The sequence below is a fragment of the Dipodomys ordii genome, unplaced genomic scaffold (assembly GCF_000151885.1).
Source record: "Dipodomys ordii isolate 6190 unplaced genomic scaffold, Dord_2.0 Scaffold28, whole genome shotgun sequence".
In the NCBI taxonomy this organism is placed as follows: Eukaryota; Metazoa; Chordata; class Mammalia; order Rodentia; family Heteromyidae; genus Dipodomys; species Dipodomys ordii.
This window is the reverse complement of record NW_012267244.1, coordinates 8,735,104-8,757,930: the sequence shown is the minus strand read 5'-3', so window position 1 is coordinate 8,757,930 and position 22,827 is coordinate 8,735,104. Positions and strand designations below refer to the sequence as shown.

At 35.4% G+C, this 22,827-nt stretch overlaps 1 protein-coding gene across 2 annotated transcripts in view; it reads right to left on the bottom strand.

The window, feature by feature from the left end:
• Positions 1-13,007: 13,007 nt before the first annotated feature.
• Ssbp2 (single-stranded DNA binding protein 2) overlaps positions 13,008-22,827 on the bottom strand; it is a 247,274-nt gene continuing 237,454 nt past the window's right edge. For both annotated transcript variants that reach the window (XM_013015937.1, XM_013015936.1), the window contains 2 exons: positions 21,617-21,715; positions 13,008-13,912 (listed from right to left, as the gene is read on the bottom strand). In XM_013015937.1, the coding sequence (XP_012871391.1) occupies positions 13,883-13,912; positions 21,617-21,715 (129 nt within the window). In that variant the 3' untranslated portion in view covers positions 13,008-13,882. The remainder of the gene's footprint in view (positions 13,913-21,616; positions 21,716-22,827) is intronic.

Sequence of the window (22,827 nt, the reverse complement as noted above, 5' to 3'; positions counted from 1 at the left end):
TCTCCCCTCCTTACATCCTCCCCTCCTGTCTATCAGATGTGGAAGTAGCTGAATGAATATTGGGATGAAAAAAAATACTGCATTGGTCTATTTGGCTGGATGATATTTCCAGAAATAACTTATCGATGAAGGAGTTGTATATTATGTGTGTAGCTAGGGCTAATTTTTTTTGTTTCTTTTGTTTTTTAAGATCAGACAGTGTTTACCAGTACCTACATTACTCAGTAAATTATTTTCAAGAGCACACAAAACCTTTTATGCTAATAAGTACTTACAAAGCTACATTAACTCTCCAATAATGCTATACAGGGGCTTGACTACCCCAAGGAAAAAACTAAGCTGGGAGTGATGTTGATATTTGCACATACAAAAAAATATTGTCAGTTAAGACAACGAATAATTGGATAACTAATCTCTTCACTGGCCTGTGAGAGTATTTCACATAATGTTCACATAATGTAAAAGTATTACATATAATGGTCACACAGTGAAAAAAAAGAAGTTCTTTGTTCCTTTTTGGGGAAGTTTCCATTCTATGTGCCCACATTTATATAACCTTTTCTTGCCTTAAATGTGGCTTAAAAAAAAAAACATACTTGTGAGACAGGCTGTCAGCTGAAGGAAGAGCAGTGCTGATTATCTTGAGTAATCAAATTCTTTCACAAAAAGGCAGAGGACACAGCCCTAGGAATAAAAATGGCTTTTGCAGGTTACTGCTCTGACTCATCCTTCTCAAAGGGTACTTTACATAAAGACTTTCATCTCTTAGGTCCTTGGCCAAAATCTCAGGAGAATAAGTTTGGAGGTTCTTAAAAAAACTAAGCATAGAACAAATCTATGATCTAGCAATTTCACTTCTGTGGTTTGATCCAAAAAGATAACAAACCAGGTTGCAGTAAAGCCACCAGCACATCCATATTCATTGCAGTACAATTTGCTGTAGCCAAGGTATGGAATTAGCGTACATGCCCCTCATAGATGAAAGGATATACATAATAGCATGTTACTCATCCATTAGAAAATACTATTGTAGGGCTGGGAAGGTGGCTCAGTGGTAGAGCACTTGCCTTGCATGCCTGAGGCCCTGGGTTCGGTTCCTCAGCACCACATAAGCAAAAAGAAAAAAGCCGGAAGTGGCACTGTGGCTCAAGTGGTAGAGCGCTAGCCTTGAGCTGAAGAGCTGAGGGACAGCGTCCAGGCCCAGAGTTCAGGCCCCATGACCGGGCCCCCTGAAAAAAAAGAAAAGAAAAAGAAAATACTATTGTATCATTTGTAAAGAAATGGAAAGGTCTGAAAAAATTAAGTCAGACCCAGAGGGACAAATCCTGTGTGTTTTCCTTTATATGTGGCAGCTAGAATTAGCTTATAAACTTGTAAGTGAATATCTTGGGTGGTATGCAAATGTGTACAACTATATTAACTGAAATATGGTAGTGTCAAGGAAGAACTCAAATGTAATTCCATAGAATTAAAAAAAAAAACACTGGGAAAGCAGTGCTGAAAATGAGTGAGATGGGTCAAAGGAAGAGGGATAGACAAAAAGGAGATGGAAGGGAGAATGCAGTCAAGAACTCAATGTATGTCCTACAAAATTAAGAAAAATAAGGGAAGGGGTAGAATGGAAGGGATGGGTAAAAATGCTGAAAGTTGTGACATTGATCAAGATACATTGTATTCATAAACTGCTTTGTTAAATGCCAGCTCCTTTGTACACCTACTTAAAGATAATTAAAAAAATACTGTCTTGTGGGAACCTATTGTGTTTGCACTCCAAATTGCAGACAGTGTTCTCAATTCAAACTGTTGCTCATACAAACATCCTCAGGTTTTTCACATCTCTGATTTGTCTCATAATTAAGTCTGAAAATTTTTAATATACTCTTTGAATCCAATCACTGCAAATAAAACTCTGTAACTAAATAATGAGTATATTGAACTTCAAACACAATCTGAATAGTTAAGTTAATGTCATCTTTGAAGCAAATGGGAAGATATGAATTTAATTTCTGAAAATGGCACTTACTCTAGAGGGTTTGAAATATATTAATAAGTCATATACACTCTCAAGTCGAACTTACTTTTTCAGCTCTCCTTTGTAGAAAAGATTTAAATGTTTTAACTGCTGCCATTTATATATAAAAACTGTTGAAATCTTGTAGGTTATTGTTGGCAAGCAGAATCAAGATCATCATGAAAGGATCTATACCATGAAGCCTATGGTATAAATTTTCAATGTCAGCAGGAAGAAATCCCTTAACATAGGTTGGAATGTTGCCATATGCACAAAACATCTGATAGAGTTTATATGTCAGTCTAGTGATTGATCATTAATGTTAGAAAATGCCAGTTTTATACTCATTAGGAGTAGGAAAATGACTTCTGATTGAATCACTTGTCTGCTCTAAACCTTCTCTCCAGCTGCATAAGGTTATCCACTTTGCACTCGGTTTTAATTCACAAGTAAGGTGAAGAGAATATTGTTTTGGGGGGTTTTGTAAGTTTTGGGGCTTGAACTCAGGTCCTGGACACACTGTCCCAGAGCTTTTTTGCTCAAAGCTAGTGCTTTACCAATTTAAGCCACAGCTCCACTTACAGGTTTTGGTGGTTAATTGGAGATAAGAGTTTCATGGACTTTCATGCCTGGGCTGGCTTTGTACTGCGATCCTTAGATCTCAGCCTCCTGAGCAACTAGGATTATAGGCATGAGATAACAGCACCAGGCAAAGATATCAGTGTTAGAGAACCAGTGTAAAGGCCCAGACTTATGTCATGTCAAACATGAAGAGAATCAATAATGCAAGTAAACCAAAGACATTTGATTTTATCTATTTTAAACAAAGTTCAAATTAATGTATTTTTTTTCTGAAGCATGTACTTTTGTATTCTGTATTTCATGTTTTCTGAAATGCTCAAATGCTAAGGAAAACAGCAAACTATTCTATTTTCTAAGAAAGGATTTCTTAATTTTTTAAGTCCTTTACACAGAAACATTATTCAAATCTCTCTAAATGTTAAAAATGAGTAGTAAATACTTTTCCAAATAAGGTTTTAAACAATGTGGGGAGCGGCGTATCTGGAGAGTTTACAGACTTGTACCCATCTCCGACCTCTCCCCACTTGGAATTGACCTAACAGGCCCACAGTAACAGATGCTAGTGCAAATTTGGAGAAAAAGCAACCCTAAATAATACATTTTTAGAGGGATATAAACTTGTTTAACCACTCTGGAAAGCAGGTTAGAGTCCTCAAAAATAACAACAAAAAAATCCTAAACATAGAACTACCCTATGATCCAGCAATACCACTCTTAGGAACTTATTCTGAAGATTATGAACTAGGATACAGTGAAACCATCAGCACACCCATGTTTATTACTGCAATATTCACCACAGCTAAGGTAGACCAGAAGTACCCATTTATTGAGGTAGCTACTTAATAAATGAATGGATCAAGAAAATGTGGACTCATTCATCCATTAAGAATGTTACATTTTCGGAGCTTCCTCAAAAGACTCTACATAGGGCTCCCCTATGACCCAGCAATCCCACTTTTGGGCATTTACCCAAATGATCACAAAGAAGACCATACTAAAGCTACCAGCACAACTCTATTTATTGCAGCATTATTTGCCATAGCTAAGATAAGGAACCAACCCAGATGCCCCTCAGTAGATGAATGGATCAAGAAAATGTGGTACAAGGGCTGGGAAGTTGGCTCAGCGGTGGAGCGCTTGCCTTGCATACCTGAGGCCCTGGGTTCGATCCCTCAGCACCACATAAGCAAAAAGAAAAATGCCGGAAATGGCACTGTGGCTCAAGTGGTAGAGTGCTGGCCTTGAGCTGAAGAGCTGAGGGACAGTGCCCAAGCCCAGAGTTCAGGCCCCATGACCGGACCCAAAAAAAAAAAAAAAGAAAATGTGGTATATATACACAATGGAATTCTATGCCTCCATTAGAAAGAATGACATTGCCCCATTTGTTAGGAAATGGAAAGACTTGGAAAAAATTATATTAAGTGAAGTAAGCCAGGCCCAAAGAAACACAGGTCCCATGGTTTCCCTTATTTGCAATAACTAGTATATGTCTGAGTCAAGCAGAAAAGGTCAGATAAGTTGGTGTTAGGGGAATGCACCCCAAGATATGTTTTCAAATGTTTTTTCTTTCATGCAATTGTTTCTAATATATAAGATGATTTCTTTGTTGTTTTGTATGTCCCTTCCCGCATGGTATAACCCCTGCTTTCACTGTATTGGATGTTGGTATAAGTTGTGGTGGGGAAGGGAAAAAACAAATCATTTAAATAGGGATACAAGTGGACCCACTGCAACAATGAGATGTACAAGTCGTTATGTTGAAAAATGAACTTTACAACTTTGGGCGGGGGTGGGTGGGTGGGGGAGATGGGAAGGGATGAGAAGGGATGGGAAGGGATGGGAAAGGGAAACAAAGGAGGAGGCAACAATGCTTGATAAGAAATGTACTCATTATCTTGCCCATGTAATTGTAACCCCTCTATACGGTATTTTCACAATAATAATGAAAAAAAAGGTTACATTTTCAAAGAAATGGATGAACCTGTTAAAAAAAAAAACTATGTTAAAAAAAAACTATGTTAAGCCAAGTAAATCAGGCTGAGACTCAAAGGATGCATGATTCTTTTTCTTTTTTTTTTGGGTCCGGTCGTGGGGCCTGAACTCTGGGCCTGGGCGCTGTCCCTCAGCTCTTCAGCTCAAGGCTAGCGCTCTAGCACTTGAGCCACAGCGCCACTTCCAGCTTTTTTTCTTTTTGCTTATGTGGTGCTGAGGAATCGAACCCAGGGCCTCATGCATGCAAGGCAAGCGCTCTACCACTGAGCCACCTTCCCAGCCCGCATGATTCTTTTTCTAATGTATAGAAACTAGAATTTATAAAAGAAGTAAACACACTAGAGTTGCATGTGAGTGTGCAAAAGTACATTAACAGGTGAAAACACAAATGGTGTAATTCCTTAGAAAAACTAACCCAATAAAATGAATGCCAGGAAACTGGTACTTGAAAGATGGGGGGTGGGATAAAAGGGATAAAGGGGAAAGGAGTCAATAAAGGGGGAAAGGGGAGATGAGTAGACAATGAAGAGAAGGGGAAATGGAGTCATAAAATTCAATGTATATTGCACAAAGAAAATTGAGAGGAGGGGCAGGGTTGGGAGAGATCCGAGGATGACGAAAGGGGTGAATCAGTTATGATGCATTGTATTCCTAAATTGATTTGTTGAATGGTAACTCCTTTGTACAACTAGTTAAAGGCAATAAAAATATAACTAAAATAATTCAAAAGCCCTTTCTAGAAATACCCACCACATAGCATACAAGTTCTAGGGAGTGTTCGGTCTTGAATGTGTTACAGCCTATAGATCTTGAATGTTTTACTTTCTACACTGATTCTGCAGCTAAGTATCTTTCAGCAAGACTTTTTTATATAGAGCCTGAAAATTGTTGTGCTATTTAAAATGGCACTTTTACTACATTCATTTGGTTTTTAAACCTGAATGCTTCAATACTAGTCTAATTTTTGTGGAGATCATCCTTAGCCAATAAATAGGTTTACTAATCTTCCTTTTATATAAATTGATATGGCAACTATGTTGGGTTTGATTAATCTATTAGGTTCAATAATTCTGTTTATTAATGAATGTCATAATGATATATATATTATATATTGGTCATGTGGCTTGAACTCTGGGCCTTGGCACTGTCCCTGAGCTCTTCAGGTCAAGGTGAGCACTCTACCTCTTGAGCCACAGTGCCACTTCTGATTTTCTGAGTCTCACAGTCTTTTCTGCCTGGGCTGGCTTTGAATTGTGATCCTCAGATCTCAGCCTCCTGAGTAGCTCGGATTACAGGCGTGAGCAACCAGCACCCAGCATAATGAGAATTTTAATTTTAATTTTGAATTGGAGCACTATTTTTAGGACTTTTATGGTAAGATGGACCTCTTGCAATTGCTAGTGTTTCTGTTTTCCTTTAATACTTTCATACATAGCTTGTATTTTTAAAGGTATTAGCTGGATTTGTTCTGCTCAATGACTTAAGTACAGCTCTCTGAGAGGTTTCCCTTGATTCAAAAAATGAACCTAAGTACTACTTGTGAAAATCTAGCTAACTATCTGCGTGTTACAATAGTATCCTATATTCTCAAAAATTAATATCACTCTCAATGATTGAATTTAACATTAATTGAATCGATTAATATTCCACTACATATGTGGAATAACTCTTCAGTGGATAATGTCACACAGGATAAAACAATGAGCACCCTAATAGAAAAGGTTACATAAAGAACTGTGATTTTTGGGGCTGGGAAGGTGACTCAGTGGTAGAGCGTTTGCCTTGCATGCCTGAGGCCCTGGGTTCGATTCCTCAGCACCACATAAGCAAAAAGCAAAAAGCCGGAAGTGGCGCTGTGGCTCAAGTGGTAGAACGCTAGCCTTGAGCTGAAGAGCTGAGGGACAGTGCTCAGGCCCAGAGTTCAGGCCCCACGACCAGACCCCCCCCAAAAAAAAGAACTGTGATTTTTCAAATCAAGACACTTTTCTTTGAAACTCTAGTTATATATATAAGCAATGATGAATTCCCCTATGTAACTGAAACTAGTTTATGTAATATATATGAATAAATGACTACTATTATTTTATCAAAAGCACATTTAAAATCATTTTCCAGTAATATTACTGGATATGAAAGGTTTCATTGCAATTCTCAGCAAAAAATAATGGACTACAAGAGGTAACGATAGTGTTGTGAGGTCACTGGTCAGGAGATATGAAGCTGTAATCAAGGAGGGTTCAACAGTTACATCAGGGGACACTCTCAAACTAAATGAGCCAACAAAACATTTACACACACAATGTCTTTGCCTATATGATTTTCTAAAAGAAAAAAATGCATCAAATTCTCATCATCAGACTATGTGCATAGAGATTAAATCTACAATTTCTTGTATTTACCTGCCCCTTCTTTTCCTCTACTAGGTTGTTCAGTATTTGTTATCTCAGTCATCACAGGAACTGAGGGGGAATTAAGGGGATTCTGCTGCTTTTATCTGTGAAACGTTTACCCTGGACCTACCTAACATTTCCATCACTAATAGTATATACTATTATATCACATATATATTCTATTATATATTTATATATCAAGATATATATATATATATATATATATATATATATATATATCTCCAAACAGAAATAGTTTAAACAAAATCTTCTAGAAAAGTTCTTGGTTATTTAACTTCTACCTGTTTAAAATCATGGGCTCAATTGCCTTGCTACCTACCTAAGCCCCCAGAAATCCAGTACTTTGCTAAAAATCATCTGAGAAGTTATTTGAAGTAACTTTTGGCTTAGATAGTCTGTCCAGTATTTATCATTTTCTTTTCTAATCCGTATGCACAAATATACCACATCACTAAACTGGAATATGCCATAATAAATAATAAAGGAACCAGTATTTAAATTTTTATTGGGGGTAAAAAATAATTATGTATCTCCAGGATGATTCCTTAATCCAATTGTGGCATTTTCTCCTACATAGATTACTATTGAGAATCGACTTCAGTGTATGTTGGGAAAAGTGCAGGGTGCTGTATAGTTCTATTTGGAAGATAGTAGCAAAACTTTATCCATTAACAGATACCTATCTGCTAATTATGTCAGTTATTTTTTAGCATTAAAGTTCAGTTACTTGACCATATGGAAGTAGCCACTCACAGTTTTTTTTGGTTAAATGAATACAAATTCTTGGCCACTAGACATTCCTAGATTTTTATATAAGCTATAATATCAAATTCAGCTATATAAATGTCTACTTTAGCTGTATTTTGACTCATCGTTCAGAAAGCATTTATGCTCTTTCATACCAACAGTTTAATTTTCCAATAAGTGCTGATGTAGAGGCTAGAAATGAAAGGGTAGAAACTGTAAATGAAAAGCTATATTTTTATAAATTAAATGTGAAGACATGTGCCAAATTAAGGGGCCTTTATGTACATTTTTATGGCAACTTTTCCCATTACACAAGTAGCTCAAGTTTTACAAAAACATTAAGTGATAAATCCATTTGAGAATAAATGTAATAATGTGCACGTGTGCACACATATACACATACACACATACATACACAGATGCTAAATTTACAAATGTGCCAGATAGCTGGTGGCTATTATTGAATTAAGACTAGTATATTACTAAGTCATCCCAGATTCCAATTATATTTATACATAAATTGTGCATTTATAAAAATCTTACAAATAATTCTATTTTTTCCAGGAAGACATTATAGGTAACATTTTAACACATGTAGTAAGAAAACATCTTAAATTCTTAAAATCACAATTAGAGTAATTAAACAATTTGATAAATTGATGGCTATCATGAGTAAAGAGTTGTATTTATAAAGATCTCTCTCCATTTTCCATGTTTGAGACAATAGCAAGTCCTTTAATTATTCATCTAACAGTTTATAAGATTTCAAATTGTCTTAATAAAAGGAAAGCAAAGCATTTTTAAATATGATTTGATAGAAAGTCATATACACATGTTGACCAGTAGTTCATATTAAGAAAACTCTCTAAAGTTTTGCAAAATTAGCAGAGACCTGTCAAATCAAGTAAACTGGAAATTATCTGAATTGCTGTCTTCTAATAACTCCATGGTTAGTTACATTTAGCTGAACAGTTTTTACCAAGGCATAATGGACATATAGCTGACAACATACCATGTTCTGAGAGGCAAAGTATAGAGATGATTTTATGTGAAAGAGGAAATAGGATGAAGTTTTACTGTAAACTGGGAATAAATCATTAATATCATTTTTCTAGGAATACTAAACACTTGCCTTTGTCGTGTTAATAGCCTATCTCACTAAAAAATGAATTGCCAAATATTTCAAAAGTGGATCCTAACATTTCAGTGATTGAGAGAATCAAAATGAATTGGCATTTGTCCTGATGGTGCTCAGTAAATTTGCAGAAGAAAAGAGACAAACTATAATTGCATACATAAACACACTTAGTCCCACTTTAAAATTTATAATATCTATACACTGTACTGTATTTTTCATTCTTAAAGATGTAGACAGCAAAAATATTCACATTTAAATTACTCACAGAAATTATTCTATTCAGGAAAACCAATTATACATTAATGGGAAACTTAACTGAGGAACTTCTCCTTGGGAGGCTTATTCAGCTGAGGATTTCTCTTTAGAATATAGTTTTTAAAAAGTAATTATAGCAGTTTCAGGTGAATGTTTCATCTGTAGGTCACCTCTTTCAATCTGAATTACAGTTCATGGGTAAAGTTAATGCTTTAGGTAACATAAATTAATAATACCAATTTCTTATAAAAATGTACACATCAGAAAACTGTAATTATTACACAAGTGCTGGCAAGATCAGAAAGTGGCCAAGGATCAAATGATCATTTATACTCTCATCCCTATGTACAAGGCCCACTTAAGAAAGCTTAATAGGGACAAGCTCACACAGGCCTATCAAATCTGGGCCTCAGAGACTTCATCTGCTCATGTGTTGTAGTATTCTTTCTATCCCAAATCACTACTTAACATGGAAACGAAAAGTAGTGAAAGAGAATTGTTTGTCAGTAGTGTTATGAAGTAGCACTACTGAATCAGAGTAGTGATTTGTGAGCAAACTTCATACTACCATCACCAACACATGCACACAGGGACACACACGCCTTTCATGTGCAACCATCAAAAAGCACTGTGAAGAGTGGTTCACCATTCTTATTTTTCCAGGATTTGCCAAAGGATTGGTCTATAGACAGATCTTTAGGTTAGCAAGCACTGCTTTAAGCAAACACATACTCCCTCCGCAATTCATGAAAAAAAAAAAGACAATACCATAAAGGAAAATTTAAATAAGGTGAGTCTACCTTTTTGGAAAACATACAACTTTTCTTCTCACATTGGCCTTTTTTCCTCCTTACACTATCATGGACTATGTATATCAACTGATGTTTTCAAATAAAGAGAATTATAGTATATAAAACATAAAACAGGGAAAAACTGGCACCCAAATACTATTATGCATCCCAAAATTAAGTAACTATGTTTTATGGAATTTCTTGTAATCAACAGTAATAATCAACAAATGAAATTAAAACCATTTCCCAATGGGAAATCACCATCAACACTATATAGAGATGAAGTTCCTAAGGGCTGAGAAGATAAACCTGTTCAGCCTGTTTCTTATTTACTGGGGGTTAGGGGGGATGGTCAGGGACTTGATGAAGGTATGGAGAAAGCCAAGAAACAAATCAAGGTTTTAGGAGTGGGGAAACTACTCTGCCAAAGGCCAATCGGCTACTTTTAATATCATTCAAGGGCTATACAACATTATCAGTGTAGGCAGATGGTGGAAAGAAGTCAACAAGAAGCAACTTGTCAGTCCTGTATGTACAAATGATTTCTTGGGCCTTATTGTAGCCTCACAGTGGTGGGCTGCTTTAGCATATGAAGGACTGCAGAAAACTCCACCTGTTGAGAAAACTGGGAATACACTGTGGAACATTCCCAAAGCAACATGATGTGGACAAATTGTAAGACTTAGGTATGTCCCAAAGTGAACTTACTTATTTTGGCTTGCTGTCTTTTAAACTAAAGATGGAGTATTAATTGAATGACCCTACGAAATGAAATAGAAATCAGGTATCTCAGATAATCATACAAATAGAAATGGAAGTTTTTTCTGTTTTGTTCCTGGAGGGAAACAGATCTTGGTGTACTTTCCATGGCTGGAGGAACAGAAATGATTTGTTAGTCTTTTGGCAATAGAGAAATCTTTACCTCAGATTTTTAGCTATAAATTTCCTATTCATCAGCAACTGAGTCCAATCTGGAGCATATTACAAGTGAACTGATTCACCCTTCAAATATATGGTATTAATGACACCCTATAGCTTCTGTTCTCCTGGGCAACCTCAATGTAAGAAAGACAGCTGATTATAAATCATATGTAACACAGAAAGAATGACATATACTTTCATCTGCAGAGCTAGGCACAATATAAAGCAAAGAAAAATGTTTTCACCTACTGCTTATTTCCAATTTTACATGCGCATTTCATGTTCAATGTTGGTGAGAATTGCTAATATTATTGTGAGGTGAAATGAATGAGAATAACCCTAGAAAGAGGCAATATCTATCAAGACTAACTCACAAATGCATTGGCAAAGATGAAAAACATAAAAGATTGTATATGTCCTTATTACAAGAAAAAATACTAATGTTTAAATGATTCAAAATCTAAAAACAAAATCTAAAAACGAAATCTAAAAACGAGCTTCCATTTAATATATGAGATTAATTGGATATAAAAATTAAGCATTTTTGTATTTTTTAATACAATGGTTTCCTCAAAAATGATTTAAAACTATTTCAGGAATTATCTGAAATAGCCATATTTAATTTGGGATCCAAAAAAGAAAAATAAGTATCATGGTGAATTGATTACTATATATTAAAAAGAAGAAATAGCAAATTTACCATTTGCAACAAATTAGAAATAACAGGACTCATGATGCCATTCCTAGTCTAGGATTACCCCTAATATACGGGCAAGTAAAATCAGGTTCAGGGTTCTTTGTGATAAAAAAAAATACCTTCCCAGAAGGCAAATAAAAGAAATGCAAAGTCAGTAACAACGGACAATGGAGAAAAGAGCTAACAAAATACTTTAAAAATCCTATCATGAAATTAAGTTTAATCAAAAGACTATCAATTTTGCTACAATTGTCATAAGAAGTGAAAGTTATTGTTCTTGAAATTCAGATGTTTGTACAAAGTGCCACTGTCAGGTTATCTTGGCTTGAGGTAAAGACTTTTGAGATTGAATTGTTCATGACAGATCTCTGAAGCTTGAGAGCATAAGGCTCCTCTCTGGTATGCAATCGCAGGGCTTCTAACACTATGTGTAATTGTGACTCATTTTACTACAGTTCAAATCTGAAACATGAGTTTAATTCAATGTTTCTCCCTCCCCCAACAGTTCTGCCCAACACCTTTGTCATGCACACACACGCGCGCACACACACACACACACACACACACACACACACGCACACATCATTATTTTCAGAAGGAATAAATCATTACTGATTTGACAAGAATAAATCATCTGGAATGAAGAACTAGTACATGTATTGCTGAATTTTCACTTAGAGACCATCATCAGCTTAAAGGAAAGAGAAAATTCCTCTTGAGTGAGATGAATGAAATTAAGCAATGCTTTTCAAAGGCTCTGGAGTTTGGATATATCGTTGGTGCTTCTTTGTGGTTATTGTATCACGGTAGTAACACAAACTATCAGCAAGTCGTCTGTTTCAGAGTCTAAAATTAGTCTTCATATGTTGATATTAGCAAGTTGGTATGCGTATGTATGATTAAACATGACCCAAAAGATCTGGAAAGTGTCATAGAGCAAAGTGCTTTTTATAAGGGAAGTAATTTAAAACATATTTCCTCATTGCCTTCTGAACTGTCATACAATGCAGATTTAGCCTATTCAAAGTCAATGTCCAGGAGGGAAGTTACTGTTGCTACAGGTGATTTTCCTCAGAATGCAAGTCCTTTGTCCCTGGAACAGAGCAGGCGCTCTGCTGCCAGGGAAGAAAGACAGCAGCAGGGACTGGTACCAGTCAGTTCTGCCCTAGCAAGCACGTTACTGATCTAGATATAGTAGCAGCACTCCAGAAGCTCTCAGATGCCCTTGGGTATCCAGATAACTCTTTTCTCCCTGGTGTTGAAAGTCTCAATCATTTGACTGTTTGTAACATCTCTATGGCGATGTTCACAGGATGTCTCAATGAAAGATAGCATTTCACACTGGTATGTTATTAAAAATTTACCTGTAGTGTGCCTAGTGAAAAGTGACAAATTCAAGCAAATGGTTCTGTGATCACTTCAGGGCTTTATCATGAGAACAAGAAAACATGTTGCTAAAAACATGACAACCCCTGTCACTTTATTGCTGTGATCTAGGTAATTTGAGCTAATTAATGATTTTTGTATCATCTAAGACAAACAAATCAAGAATTCCATTTAAAGTAGTTATTGCAGAAATATACTGTTGAAGCCCCAGTTAAGCTTTTGTTGATCTGAAGTGTTTTTCTCAAACAAAAAAAAATACAAAAATACTTTTCACTCAAGGTAACCAAGAAATTGTTTGATTTGACATAAGGATAAAGGCATACTTTCTTCCATTACTTGAGACAGTACACTTTAGGATTCACAGGATAACTTGCATCAGACACAATTTAATGAAAGCTCTCAAATAAGCGATTTTATTCCTATCCATGATTGCAGACATTTACAAAACCATAACATCTGAGTTCACCTTAAAAAATAACTTATATAAAGCAGTGATATACACAGCACAAAATAGTTCAGGGAGGGGACAGGAGCAACTTTTAATAATTAAAATGTAAACGTGAAAAAAAGGATGGAATAAAAGTCCCTACCTATTTCTACTTAAGATGTCATGTGATAATATTTTACAATGTCCTGTGGGTCAATGCATGTATGCGTATATGTCCATATAACATCCACATATACGATACAATCTCCTTCCCACACATATACATACACAGATAATTATTTGCAGTTCAGATTAGGGCAATTCTAATGTGCCACTCCGTACAGTTGTTTGAATCACGTTTGGACCCGCTTTCTTCACAAAATAGGGGAGAGAGCAGGAAATAAAAAGGTTGGTTTGGTGTGACTGAGATTCCTTTACTGTACACTGTGATGAATAATTTTCTTCCGTAGTAGTTCTGTGAAGGGCTGACTCACTGTGGTTTTCATGAGGAGACGCGTAAAGGATCACACACTCATTGTCATGCTAGGGGAGTACTAGAAGAAAAAAAGAAGAATCCATATTTTAGCAGTAACTTTTATAGACCACTAAGGTTCTTCATGTTACAACAAAAGATATGGTGAATTTTACCTTCTTATGATCATTTATACCCAGGCTTTTTAACATCATAAAACATAAAAATAATAAACTATAAAAAGAATGTTTTATATAGATGCCATTTTGTTCTAATTTTTTTAAAAAAATATTCCCTCTGGGAAGCCATCATTCAGCCATTATACAGCCTCTTTAGATACCCCATACTAGCCAGATTATGTGTGTTCGGCAGATACTTCTAACAGTTTGGGCAATTCCAGTCCAAAGTTGGATTGTAATGAAATAAGAATAGGGACTAGCTTTTGCTATGTATAGCCATATAAAATGGGGAATTAACTAATCTCACTCAAGATCTGTTTCCATACCAGTAAATGGGGTTTCCTAATAACTAGTGGTTTGGGGAGGATAAAAATTCTAAGAGCTGTCTTACTAGATACATAGATGGTACTTAGTAAATTCTAGATGAATAGTGCAAGGCAGCAAAACAAAACAAAACAAAACTCCCAGCTAGCCTGGAGAAGTTCTCATTAAAACATTTTAGGACACTTCAGTGTTTACGTTTATACATAACCTCCTGCTCCTAATCTGTAATTTCAGTCTCAACCTGTTACTTTTTTGTGTGAGGTCAGAGGCATAGTTGCTAGATACTTGTCGATGCTGAGACTGACAAGCGATACAACGTGAGGCTTTTAGAAGTTTGGAAAACAGTGGTCTTCAGGAGGGAGTAGCAATGCTCTATAGGAAATGTACTCATTACCTTACTCATGTAACTGTAACCTCCCTGTACAGTATCTTTATAATAAAAATATTAAAAAAGGAACATAAAATGATTTAGAAAGGAATGATATACCAATCTACTCCTTGCTCTTGAGTGATACACAGTGACAAAAAGTTCTAGAACATCACTGTCCAGAACTGCCCCATAATCTCTAGCAAATCATGACCATTTTGGATGCCACAGTTGTAAATCATCTGAACCATGGGGTACTGCACTGTAAATGAAAATGACTTCTAGGTTTTCCTAGGTGACAATGGAAATATTAATCATGAAATATTTAAAGTGCTTTATTGAAAATCTGTGAGGATCAGGGAAAAAGGTGATTCTTTTCAATGTGCTAGTAATGATTGTGTCTTGGGAAAGGGAGCAGGTAAAGTTCAAGGACGGACGGTCCCAGGTTGCAGGGGTTGAATGGGAACAATGATACTGAGAAGGGAAAGTGACTTCTTAGAAGGAGATCAGTGACATGAATTCCAGGCAAGCTGAGATGGACTTCGGAAACCAAGGGAAGGGGATAAACTGTGCCAAGGTAAGGATGAATCAAAATAAGAAAGATAGGTTTCTTAGAACAAGAAGGGGTGAAAGTGGCTTAGCTGGCAGGCCTTGGAACCACAAGTTATTAGGGATCAAGCCAGAACACGCATTGTTCCTGAATAAAGGCACAGGACGCAGTCTAGAAAAAGGGTGTTACACCATTGGCAGAATTGCTAGTTCTTTAAACATAGGCTGTATCAAGAAAAATCTACTTGTTAAAATGCTTTAATAGGCCAAAAGTTTGCTTCAGTTCAAAAGGCTAAGTTACACAGTTGAACTGACTCTTATAATGGACAACAGGGAAGATAGGATGATTAAAGGGAGACTGCCAAAGAACAGAGATTCAGTCTAATAGAAAAAGTCACTCACTGTAATCTTTATCATGGCATAAACAAACAAAACAAAACAAAAGCAAACCAAAAGCAATCCAAAACTTTTCAAATAGATAAGAGCTATTGAAATGGAGCTAACCCCCAACTTTGTGCTGGAGTGGGAATACACTTTCCTTACAAAGTGTGTACAGTCTCACAAATAATCTCAGTAACCATCAACTTAACTATCCACAGCCTTTAACTAAACAGAATTATACTTTGATATTTTATTTTCAGGGTGAAGAATCAACAAGAAAACAAACACATATCAATGTTTTATTGTATATTAAAAAATCAGAAACAGTGATAAAATGAGCACTGAGAAACTCTGTTTCTTACAATATTATTATTTATAAAAAGAACTTATGATGGAATCAGTGTGGTCAGTTTTTTTTGATGACTGAAACTATTCTGGGCTGTCCAGTATAACAGCCACCAACCGCATAAAGCTTCTGACCTCTTGGAATGTCCTGAAGTGCTACTTAGAAACCAAAAATTTACAAGTTTATATAGCATAGCTAGACCACCAATTGTTATTTCAGAACAAAGATTTTACTGAGTATACTGTGCTAATAATTTAAAACAGCAAGATACGAAAGCATTTCAGAAAGGATCTCAAAGGAAATATTTGAAAACATTGCTGGGTAAGTCACAGTTAACTCCAAAGACCATCTCATTTAATAACTGGGATTTAAAATGTTCTTGAATCCTTTGCTCATATTATTATTCTAGCTCATTCATATGTCATGTAAAATTAGCAAATAGTTAAAATATAATAATCTTCATTCTAATATATATTATGAAAAGATGCATACATGTACATACAAGTGTGCACATAGTCTATTATCAAATATTTTCCCTGATTTTTATGATCCTTTAACACTAGGAATTGTTAAAATATGTCATGTTTGGTATTTCAAATGTTATAAGGGAATCTTACAGAAGAATGATTGATTGATTGGGAAGTTAAGAGAAATGGGTATGGCCAGGGAGGAAACTGAGTAATGGAATAAGGTATGATAATAAATCAAGGACAAGAATCAGTCTGGAAGGATGGAAGCATTAGCTCCAAAAAATAACACTTATTATTATTACTTATCATTATTTTTCATAAGCATCTAATAAAGTACTATTTTGGGGTATAAATAACTGTAGAATGCTGTGCTTACCGTCTCTAGTACAGTTAAATAGGCATCAATATATGCCAGCCAGGGGTGTCTTTATGGCCATGCTATTTGTACTTGTAAACTGTATTCAGCTGCCTTTATTGACACTGCTTCAATTTCCTTGACACTAAAGGAAATCACAAAAGTTCTAGGAAATCTCACAGAATGTGCAAGCTAAAGAACCTTTTCTATTGATCATGATTCCTCAAAGTGGTGGCAAAGTGGCTTACATTTTTTTCCAGAAGAAAAGGAAGAGTGAGTGTTAAATGGAGCATCATATTTAAAAGCATCAAATATTCATGGTGCTCTGTACTGAGACCACACTCCAAAGTTTCTACTGAACCACAGCATCAATATGCAATGGCATACTGCAGTGTTTATACCAAAACATTGGGATATCAGGTTGCCCTGTTTCAAAACTATTCTGTGAATCTGGTTTTCCTCAGAGGCTCTCACCAAGATAGCACCAACATCATGGTTTATAGTTTATCTTTTAAAAGTACCATAAAGGTATTATTTTAAACAGACTACAATTTATTTTACCTTAATGTGTAAACTATATTTTGAGATAGCATGACAGTATGAACTTGTGTTTTCCCCTTTCCTTTATCCAGTTTACATAACACAGAATCCAGTAGAGAGTTATTAAATCTTTCAACAATATATGTAACTTGTTTCTGAACTTCAAGAATATGTTAGATCTCGCTGAATTTTTATGCCTCATTTTCTATATAGTATTTTATTTTCCTAATGAGAAATTATGAGTAGCTGTTCTGCTTTGACATAAACTAAGGTGAAGTTTATGTAACTGTATAAAAATCTGGGTTTGATGTGATTTCTTTATAATAGCAGAAACAGAGTATATTCCACCTTGATTGTCAAAAGGAAGTAATTTTTATGTAAATTAGCTCAAGGAATTAGACCAGTTTCTTTACTTGAAAAGCATGCAAAACTATTTTATTCTGTACCTTCTAAAGCAAACATTTTACAACATTTAAACACTAGGGGGCATCTTTGTTTCTTGTAATAAAAGGATTTTTTTGGTAAGTCAGAAAATGAGGGAAGTGGTGAAATGGGTATGGCTTTTTTTTAGTTGATATTTTGCTCTGTTGTTTACATTGGCCCTTTAAGGTTAAGACGTAGGGTTGGAAGTTTTTGTATAATTAAATGAAGTAGCTTGGGTGAAGTGACTAGGATATAAATACTAAAGACACGTTTGCTCCCCTCTCAGACATCTTTTGCGATGTGATAAATCCTCATATGGCAGACTGCTCAAAAGTATGTGCTTTTCAGAGGAATATCAAAATTTAAATATTCACTTGTTGGAACTTTTTTCTTTTAAAATTTATTAAACAGTATGCATTGTCTTGATTACAGTAAAGGTATCTTATTAGAAATTACTAGCTTTTAGGTGGCAACGAATCTCCTTTTATTTTTCTTCCTCTCACTGCTTCATCTTATTAAAAGGTCAAAGCAAAAATATTTGGTTGTAGATAAAGAAAGGTCTAGATGACACTGACCCTAGTCATAACACGGCTTTCTTCACTAGATAGATGAAAGGCTGGAGGGAACAGTGCATGTGGACCTTCAAGGCTGACTGTACCGCCATGGGTTGTCTCAGGCTGCCATTCATTCAATTATTTTACTTTTTGACTTTTCTGCTGGGGACAGGAAAGAGTGAAGAAGGAGAATGCATGGAGCCTTTGTTTTCTAACTGCTAACAGTCTGGTGTTAAACCTTCTTCTTGGGTTCAGGGGCAGTGAGGCTTGGCCAGGAGAGCCAGGGTTTGGTTCCAACTGCTTGTGCTCTCCATTCTAAATGTATACTCTTACAACTGGCTCTGTTGTTTTGCCTGGACTAAGTCTGGTTGAGATTCAAAGGTGAGGCTGGTATATATTTGGTATGAAGTAGTTCGTCAAGTCCTGTTATATCTGATTCTCTGCCCCATCTCCTATGAAGAACTTTCTGATGCCTGTTTAGAAATGGTTTCCCTTTTCAGACTGCTAAACCAGGCCAGCAGCTCAGTGACAACAGCGAGAAGGAAGGAGAGAAAGAGGTCTCACTATGCCTGCCCATAAAGTTAAAATCTTGAGTAACTCTTTTCAAAATATTTCTTTTCAATCTCAAATAATTTCCTCTTACCTTTAAAGCATTTGGTTAATATCTGTTCCACATTTATTTAAATTATTATAGTTTTTAACTGACAAAATCGTACATATTTATAGAGTACTATGACTCTGATACATAAATATACCGCGTAATGTTCAAATTGGGTAAACCTATCTCCTCAAACATTGTCATTACTTTGCAATAGAAACTAAAAATCCTTCCTTCTAGTTGTTTTTAAAATACATATTTAGCATACTAGAACTTTTTTCTCCTATCTACCTATAATTTTTGTACCAATCTACCAACTTATATCCATTCCCCATACTTTTCTGGCTCTGGGAACCAACATTCTATTCTTAACTTATATGAGATCAACTTATTTTAGATTCTACATGAGTGAGAACATGATGTATTAATCTATATTTTGCCTGCCTTATTTTACTTAATATAATGTCTTTCTCTACTATACGCGCTGTCACAAATAGCAAAATTTAGTCTTTTTTGTGGCTTAAGAGTACTCCATTATGAAAATATGCCACATTTTCTTTTTTTATTAGTTGATAGAAACTTAGCTTGATTTCATTTCTTGGATATTATGAATTGTGTATTATAGCACTTATTAACCTAATGTATACTTTAGTTATGTATGCAAGCATGTTTTCTTATTGGATTGTATCCTTTGAAGATGGGTACTATTATATTTATCCTAGAGTATTATCCTTAACTTAGTGTTTTGTATATAGGAGGCTCAATAAGTGGACCAAATTGATTTGTTAGGTACTTCATTGGATTTTACTATGAAAAGTTAGAAAACAAAGATACATATCTGTAACTAGACAAGCACACCTAGGAAAATTGTTCCATAGCTGTGAAGTAAAATAGTGAACAGAATCTAATAATAATTTCTGTAATCCTAAATATTATGACTTGAACTACATAGTGTCTCACATTTTTCCTATTTCCTCATTACTTATGGCTAAACATTTTTATTGTAATTTTTATATACCATATATCTTGCAAATAAAAACAAAGAAAAGATCAGTTTTTTCTTTTTTCCTTTTTCTTCTTTTCTCTTTCTTTTTTGTTAGTATTCTTTCCCTCTTTCAATTAAAAAAATAAAAAATCAAAAGAAGTCTTGTACCACACAATGGCTGCTGGTTAAGAGCAAGAACTAAAAGAATCCACATGGTACTCAATTTGGGGTTCCATTTAGAGAAACAACTACTCTAATAGCTGAAATTCAATTAGCCTTCAATTTATGATGGCATTACTTCTGGTAAAGATCAAGTTAGGCAAAATGAGGGGAGCTGTTTCTTCCAGTTCTATCTGTACTCTGATAGATAATCCGTAATAAATTTAACAATGGCAATACGTATGTGGGGCACTGATTCCACGAAGAACATTTAGGTTTTGAAATCTTTTATAGTATCTTCAAATCTAGTGGCTCTGCCAGAAAATGTCAGAAAAGATTTATCATAGTCAAATGTGCCTAGCCACAGATTTGGTAATTCTCACTCACTAGGTAACACAATTAAAAAAATACTATACTTAAAAAATTTCATAAGAGGGCTGGGAAGGTGGCTCAGTGGTAGAGTGCTTTCCTTGTATGCATGAGGCCCTGGCTCGATTCATCAGCACCACATAAGCGGAAAAGAGCCAGAAGTGTCACTGTGGCTCAAGTGGGAGAGTGCTAGCCTTGAGCTGAAGAGCTGAGGAACAGCACCCAGGCCCAGAGGTCAGGCCCACAACCGACAAAACAAACAAACAAATAAAAAATCATAAGGATTTCTAATGTAAAGTGATGGTTAAAAATAAATGCTTTAAAAACAAATGTTTTAACACCTTGTCTTTTAAGGGTCACTTCAGTGCTGCAAATTGCCTTGTCATAGTTCATTAAGTGAGTAAATAAATTTCATTGTTTCACTTTTTGGTCTAGTCCACTTTGATGGAGATGGAATGATAGTTCTTAGTCTTAACACTACAATCACACTCAAAAAATGATATGGGTAGAGGATTCAGGTTAAGGTACCACAACATACTTACAGAATATTTCCACAGTGTTGCTATGGATAGCACTGAGAATAGAATGGTTTTCCAATAACCTGAGACATTTTTTGCACCATGTCAACTTGTAAGAAGCATCAAATAGAGCCCAGTGATAGTGGCTCATGCCTGTAATCTTAGCAACTCAGTAGGCTGAGGATCATGGTTTGAAGCCAGTTGGGGCAGGAAAGTTCATTAGACTTTTATCCCCACCAAAAAGTTAGAAGGGAGCTCTGGCTCAAATGGTAGAGCACTAACCTTGAGCCAAAAAAAAAAAAAAAAAGCTCCAGGGATAGCTCCCAGCCTGAGATCAAGCTCCCGGGCAGGCCCCTCCCGCTCTCGCGCATGCGCTCATGCATCCACACGCAACTGTATCAAATAGGCAACCTACTTCCAAGATGATTTTTCACAGTGGATGTTCCCTCTTAGAAAATTCATATTATGGTTTTTGTGACAATGCTCACAGTAGTAAAGAGGAAAAGTTTAATTTTTTTCGAAGAAATATCACTTAAAAGTTCTAACTTTTAAAATCTCAACCTACTGAAGCCTAGATAAACAGCAGTAATAACAGTTCATGCATTTATTCTTAAATTAGATATTCAGAAATGAAACCTGTATATATTATATAGTCAAGACAATACTTACACTCTCACTCTGAAAAGGATTTAAGAAATTTCCCCCCATTTCGCCATCATCCCTTGGAGTGCCAGGTTGATTACTCAGGCTCATATTATTGGGAGAATTCTGTAAACAAGGCATTGTTGAACATTTTAATTTCCTTTTTGCATTGTACAGTTTAAAAAAATTCAATGTGCAACAGCATCTCCAAGGACAAAGCAGAATTATAATTTCAATCTTAGATTGACTATGCAATTTACTTCATCTTCTGTGCCTTGACATGTATTAATATTTCCCCAAGTGAAAATTAGAAAACAAGCAAAATCCAAAAATAACCTAATACAACTATTCCTTTTTCAGTCTCAGTATCAATATTTACTCCATTCCCCGCTCTTGGTTCAGTTTCTAAGATTCTGGAGATTTTAAAAACTTTCCTACCAGGAGCATGGTGAAAAGAACCTAACCATGTAGAAGCAACAGGAGTCATAAATTTCTTTGTAATTTTACTAAGCAAAGCTTGAAATTTCAGTGCTTTAATATATAGTTTCCTTTGATTATATGGGCAGCTTATAGCTATGATGATTTCAGCTATTTTGCATGAAACATAAGGAAAAGAGGATAGTAAACTTAACTGTAGTTAAGAACATCAGAAACATCTTTAGATTATTTGTGTGTTTTTAGAGGAAAAGGAGGCTAAAACCTGCTTTAGAATCTTTTTCCTGTCATTAGTTTAAAAGTAGATTTACTTTAAATTATTTTCTAAGACAAAATGGCTATGGTGACTAGTGATATAATCAAACATGAAGTTAGTAATACACTGCTTTAGATTCCATTTAAATTTATCAGTCTCATGATTATTGTGCAGTCTGAATCATGTGAAGAGATTTGGTGGCATATTAGCCATGTTTATATAATATTACAACTAGGATGGAGGGGACTCTTTCAAGGCTAATTTATTGACTTGCAAAAAAATTCATAGTTAAACATTTTTCTTTGTTATTCCAAATGGAACAACAATATAAGGTTTTTCTTAGTCATTATAAGTTTAAATGTTTTGTACTGGAGTAAATTTTTACATATTTTAAAGGGGAAATTTACTTGGAGAACTTTTATTCAACAAAAACAAGGTATACCTTAAACATTAACTTTTTTTTTTTTTTTTGGGTCCGGTCGTGGGGCCTGAACTCTGGGCCTGGGCGCTGTCCCTCAGCTCTTCAGCTCAAGGCTAGTGCTCTACC